At 61.2% G+C, this 5,391-nt stretch overlaps 1 protein-coding gene across 1 annotated transcript in view; it reads left to right on the plus strand.

Moving 5' to 3' along the window:
• LRP5 (LDL receptor related protein 5) overlaps positions 1-5,391 on the plus strand; it is a 107,352-nt gene that overhangs the window by 58,378 nt on the left and 43,583 nt on the right. Inside the window, exons 8-9 of the mRNA XM_023524103.1 lie at positions 1,805-2,201; positions 3,447-3,689. Of these exons, the coding sequence (XP_023379871.1) occupies positions 1,805-2,201; positions 3,447-3,689 (640 nt within the window). The remainder of the gene's footprint in view (positions 1-1,804; positions 2,202-3,446; positions 3,690-5,391) is intronic.

Below are 5,391 nucleotides of genomic sequence, written 5' to 3' on the forward strand. Positions count from 1 at the left end.
TGGTGGCAGATTAAGCCAGAACCCTCTGTGCAGTTTGGTTCATGGTCCGCTTGATGAGAGAACTGGACAGGGACTCAGAGACCATCGGGTCAGGCCGATTCTTCTCTGTAGTTGAGGAAACCAGGACCCGGTGAGGGTTGGGGATGTGCCCAACATCCCACAGCGGGGGCAGGGCCAGGAGGCTTCTGCCCTGAACTCTCCCTGCTTGTCCCGGGGTGCTGGCACCCGCCCTGGGCGTGGCCGTGTGCTGGAGCAGCCGAGAGCGAGGGGGCGTGTGCAGAATCCCCGTGAGCCAGTTACGGGTGGTGCCCAAGCGGAGGGGCAGACTGCGAGTGTGTGGTCAGCCGGGGAGGTGGGGCAGGAACACCTTCCCTGGGGGAGGAGGAAGCATGTGACTTGGGCCTTGAAGGACAGGTCAGGTGTCAACAGAACATTTTGAGAATAGAGCCTAGAGGAAGACAGTCTGTTGGAATTCAGAATTCTCCTCCCCTCCCGCCAACATATATCACATCAGAACCTTCTGGGCTCCGCCTGCCTCCTCGCCTGCCGCCTGCCCAGGCCGCCCAGGCCGTCCTGGCCCTGGGCTTGCGAAACCGTGGCTGTTACGTGTGCGCCCTCTAGTGGAGAGATCGGATTGTGACCTCTGGGCCTGGGAGCAGGGGAGGCAGGACCATTCCTGCCCTTAGTGAAATGCAGGGCACCATTCTGTGGGCTCGGCCCTGGTAGCGGGAAGCCAGCACTGGGGTGCAGGAGACCGTCTGCAGCTTGGCCGGGCACTGAGGAGACCCAGCAGGTGGCTGCAGGGGCCAGGCCTGGGGGCCTGGGTGTGAGGGCGGTGCCAGGCTGGTTCTGTTCCTGTCTGCATCCAGGGGGGTGCTGCATGACTTCAGGGGGCTCCTTCCCCATTGTGGGCCTTCCATGACCCCCAGCAAATGGCCCCAAGGTGCAAGAGGTGGTCTTTGGGCCTAATCTTCTTAGTTCTGTGAGTTCTTGAGACCAGAAAGGGCCAGAATGAACACGTGGATGATGGCCCAGCTCTGGGGAGGGGCCACAGACTGACCACTGCAGCTGCTGGAGGTGTCCGGGTCAGGGTCGGGGAGCACCCCAGGGTCCCCGAGTCCACACAGGGCTCCATGCGCCCCTTCTCCTGGAAGCACGGATAAATCCCAGCCATGACAGAGTCAGACATTAACACCGCCGAGTGACGGAGGAAGCCTGGGGTGCCTGTCCCAAGGCACTCACACCCGTGTCCATGAGATGGCCATCTGGGAAGGAATCGGACCGTACGGTGTTAGATGCTGTTGCGGGGCATGAAGCTGCCTTGTGGGGTGGGTGGGGTGGCGAGGGCTTCGGGGAAAAGTGGCATTTGAGCTGAGGCACAGAGGGTGAGCATGTACAAGGTGGCTTTGAAGAGCATAGTGAGCAAGTGGGGACTGGAGCCCAGTGTCCAGGCGGGACTTGTAGTCGGGGCTGGTGTGTGGCCAGGAGAGGGGCTTGCAGGGGCGGGGGAGCTGGGCGTGAGGCGGCTCTTTGGTTGTGTGGTGGTTGAAACCGGGTGGCCGTGTGGCTTTCAGCTTGTCGCCTAACCTCTCCATGCCTGTGCTTTCTCATCTGTAAGATGGTGCCAGCCTCGTAGAGCTCTTACGAGGATGCAGTAGTGACTGTGGGAAGATCACCTAACATCACCTGTTGTTGCAAGGAAGCACCTGGGGACCTGGCTGAGCCCCTCCCCTGCTGTGCCCACCCTGGGCCCAGTCTCCCGTCCTGCCAGGGGCCTCTGACCCCGCTGATCGTGTGTCCACAGGGGCCGAGGAGGTGCTGCTGCTGGCCCGGCGGACGGACCTGCGGAGGATCTCACTGGACACGCCGGACTTCACGGACATCGTGATGCAGGTCGATGACATCCGGCACGCCATCGCCATCGACTACGACCCGCTGGAGGGCTACGTCTACTGGACGGACGACGAGGTGCGGGCCATCCGCAGGGCGTACCTGGACGGGTCGGGGGCACAGACGCTGGTCAACACCGAGATCAACGACCCCGATGGCATCGCCGTCGACTGGGTGGCCCGAAACCTCTACTGGACGGACACGGGCACTGACCGCATCGAGGTGGCACGCCTCAACGGCACCTCCCGCAAGATTCTGGTGTCCGAGGACCTGGATGAGCCCCGCGCCATCGTGCTGCACCCCGTCATGGGGTAAGGCTGGGGCTGGGAGCCAGCGCCACAGAAGTGAGAGGGACCGTGGCTCCGGGACTTCCTCCTGCGTCAGAACCCCCCAGGGGAGGGAGCGTTAAAGCGCAGGTGGCTGGGCCCCGCTCCGCGAGTCTGATTCAGGAGGTCGGGGTGGGGCCAGGGAACTTGCAAACAAGCTCTCGGAGGTCCCTGCTGCTGTCTGGGGAACCGGACTTTGTAGAAAGCCCTGGACCCCTCGGGTGAAGTCATTTCTTCTCCCGGGTTTCAGTCTTCTTGTCTGTGAAATGAAACGGTCCCCACGGTGATTTCTAGGCTCATATACGTAGCGGTGGCGATGGCCGCTGAGCACTGACTGCCGGGCACGTTACTCGCTATGACCCTTTCCCTCCTGTCACCCGTGGGGCGAGCACAGCGGTGCAGCGGGGGAAGCTGAAGCCCAGGGAGGTTAAGGGACTTGCCAGGGTCGGGCAGAGGCACAGACACTGCTCTGTGTCGGCTGTTGGAGGGTGGGACCGGCCCCTAAGGGGGGTGGGCGGGGGTGAGAAGCAGATCCCCAGGGTGGGAGGAGCAAGGAGGCAGCTCCCTGCCCGCTCCCCGCTCCCAGGAGGGGACCATGGCTTGGGGGCTGCTCCCCGCTCGGCCACCCCTGAACTCTGTCAAGTCCCTGCCTCTGAGGGCCTCACGGCCGTCCTCTGTGAGATGAGGGTGGGGGAAGCCGCCTCCGAGGTCCCTCCCAGCTCTGAGGACCCCCGGGCAGCGGGGCTGGCAGCCAGATGTGTGAGATCGTAGGGTCCCGGGCAGGAGGGGCCGTGACTTGGGGCTGCAGCAGATTCTCCAGTCCTGAACCCTCTGCCTTGGAATAGCCATTCCAGGGTCTAGATTTGTCCCTCGGGGCCACGGAGAAAGTGTCTCCTGCTTTGCGCACGGGAGTCCCTCAACTCTTTGAAGAAGGTCGCGCTCCGCCTTGTCCTCCCTCTCGGCGCTCAGCCCCTCCAGCCCCTCATCACGCACCTGCTGTCCGCTGACCTGCTGGACAGAGATGAGCCCCGCCGGCCCCTCGAGCCCAAAGGCCCCGTGCACTTGAGCCTGCCCTGGGGGTACCGTGTCCCTGTGTGCAGGGCGGGTGGGCGCTCATGCGTCTGTTGGCCTGAGCACCTCCCATGTGATGGGGACGGGCATCGCTCCAGCCCTGGGGATGCAGCGGGCATGACAGGTGGACACTCTCATGGACATGTGCTTCTTCTCCAGCCTCATGTACTGGACGGACTGGGGGGAAAACCCCAAAATCGAGTGCGCCGACCTGGATGGGCAGGAGCGGCACGTGCTGGTGAACACCTCCCTCGGCTGGCCCAACGGCTTGGCCCTGGACCTGCAAGAGGGCAAGGTGTACTGGGGAGACGCCAAGACGGACAAGATCGAGGTGAGCCGTCCCCGCGGCGAGCACAGGGCACGGAGCCGCTCGGTGCGGGTCGTGCAGCCCGCTGTCCTCGGGCCCTGAATTTCAGGCAGAAGCCACCTGGCTGTCCCCACAGCAGGCGGGCATCAGACGGGGGCCTCGGTCCCGTTACTCGGCCAACTAGAATCCGGCCTGCAAACTGGCCTTACGGAGGTGCGTGGCCGAGTCGACAGCATCGTGGGGGGTACGGTGGTGAAGCTCGGTGTTACCACGGGGGAGTCTGAGGGGGCCTGGAACCCCAGGAACTACTCCTGTGACTTCTTACGAGTCTCGAACGATCTCAAAATATAAAGTCGTCATGACACAGAAATAGCACTCCCATATCCACTCCCCAGCTTCTGCCATGACGCGTTACAGCTGCGGTCGAAGCCAGGGGTGACCCCTGTCCCGAATTCGGCCATTCATGTCTCAGCATTAACAGATACTTCCTTGCACCACGTGGCCGCCTCCCTGAACCGTACGTGGCCTTGTTCTGTGTGATTTTCTAGGGCTCCTTTAAGTGTGTCCTCTATGTGTTCTTTGGCAACTTGCCTTTGCTCGTGGGTGTGTTTTTTTGAGGGGCCCTTGATGATACAGCACTTAAATTTGTCCCCATCACAGGGAAGTTACTGATGTTCGTCCCTCAGTCCCGGTAACTTCTGGATGATCTTTATCTGCTTCTGGTCACCACGCTGCTTGCCGATGTCACCTTTGCTCTTCTCACGGTCCCACGGGGAGACCGCCACCAAGCACCTTGCGGGGGGAGGGTACAAATGTGTGTCTGTGTCGCGGGGTTTCAAGCCACCCTTCCAAGCAGGAATGTGAAGGGGACTCGGGGCTGGCGGACGCCTCTCCCACACAGCTCCGAGGAGTTTGTAGCCATTTCCTGTTGGAGTTCCCCACAAATGATCGTTTTTAGAGGGATCCTGTCGCGAAGGGGGTTCGAAGACACTTGTCCCTCAGTCTCTGAGCCTGAAGGCGAGACCCTTGTTTCTGGCGGGCTGAGCAGGTGGCTTCGTCACCACAGCCGCCATCCCCCCCTGGGAGCAGGTTGGGATGCGCGTGTCCAGCTGACGCTGCTGGACACGTTGCCGGCACCGCTTCCTTCCCTGCCACAGCAGTGGGTTGCATTTTTCACTGTGGCAAAAACAGCAGCAGCAGCATAAAGTCGACCATTTTAACCATTTTAAGGTGTACGGGTCCGTGGCATCTCGTGCATTTACGGTGTTGCGCGCCATCGCCACTGTCTAGTTCAGAGACGTTTTCATCCCCCCAGAGCCTACACCCATTAAGCCATCGGCCCCCCATCTCTCCTCCCCACCCCTCTGCCTGCCACCGCCCCTAGTCTACCGCCCGTCTGCATGGATTTCCGTTCCTGGACATTTCGCGTGCACGGTCACGCACACGTGTGGCCTTTTGTGTCTGGCTTATTCGTGTAGCGTCGTGTTTTCGGGGTTCGTCAAGGTCGTAGCGTCTGTCAGAGCTTCGTTCCTTTTTGTGGCCGAGTAATAGTCCGTTGCATGGCTGGACCCTTTTTGCTTATCCATCCATCTGTTGCTGGACGTTCGGGCCGTGTCTACCTTCTGGCAATTGTGAATAATGCGGCTGCGAACGTTCGTGTACAAGTTTTTGTTTGAGCACCTGTTTTCAGTTCTTCTGGGTATGGACGTAGGCGGGGAATGGGTGGGTCGTGTAGGAAGGTACGTTTAACCGACGGAGAAACCATCAGACCGTTTTCACAGTCCGCACCATTTTACG

The sequence above is a fragment of the Pteropus vampyrus genome, unplaced genomic scaffold (genome assembly GCF_000151845.1).
Source record: "Pteropus vampyrus isolate Shadow unplaced genomic scaffold, Pvam_2.0 Scaffold446, whole genome shotgun sequence".
NCBI classification, from domain to species: Eukaryota; Metazoa; Chordata; class Mammalia; order Chiroptera; family Pteropodidae; genus Pteropus; species Pteropus vampyrus.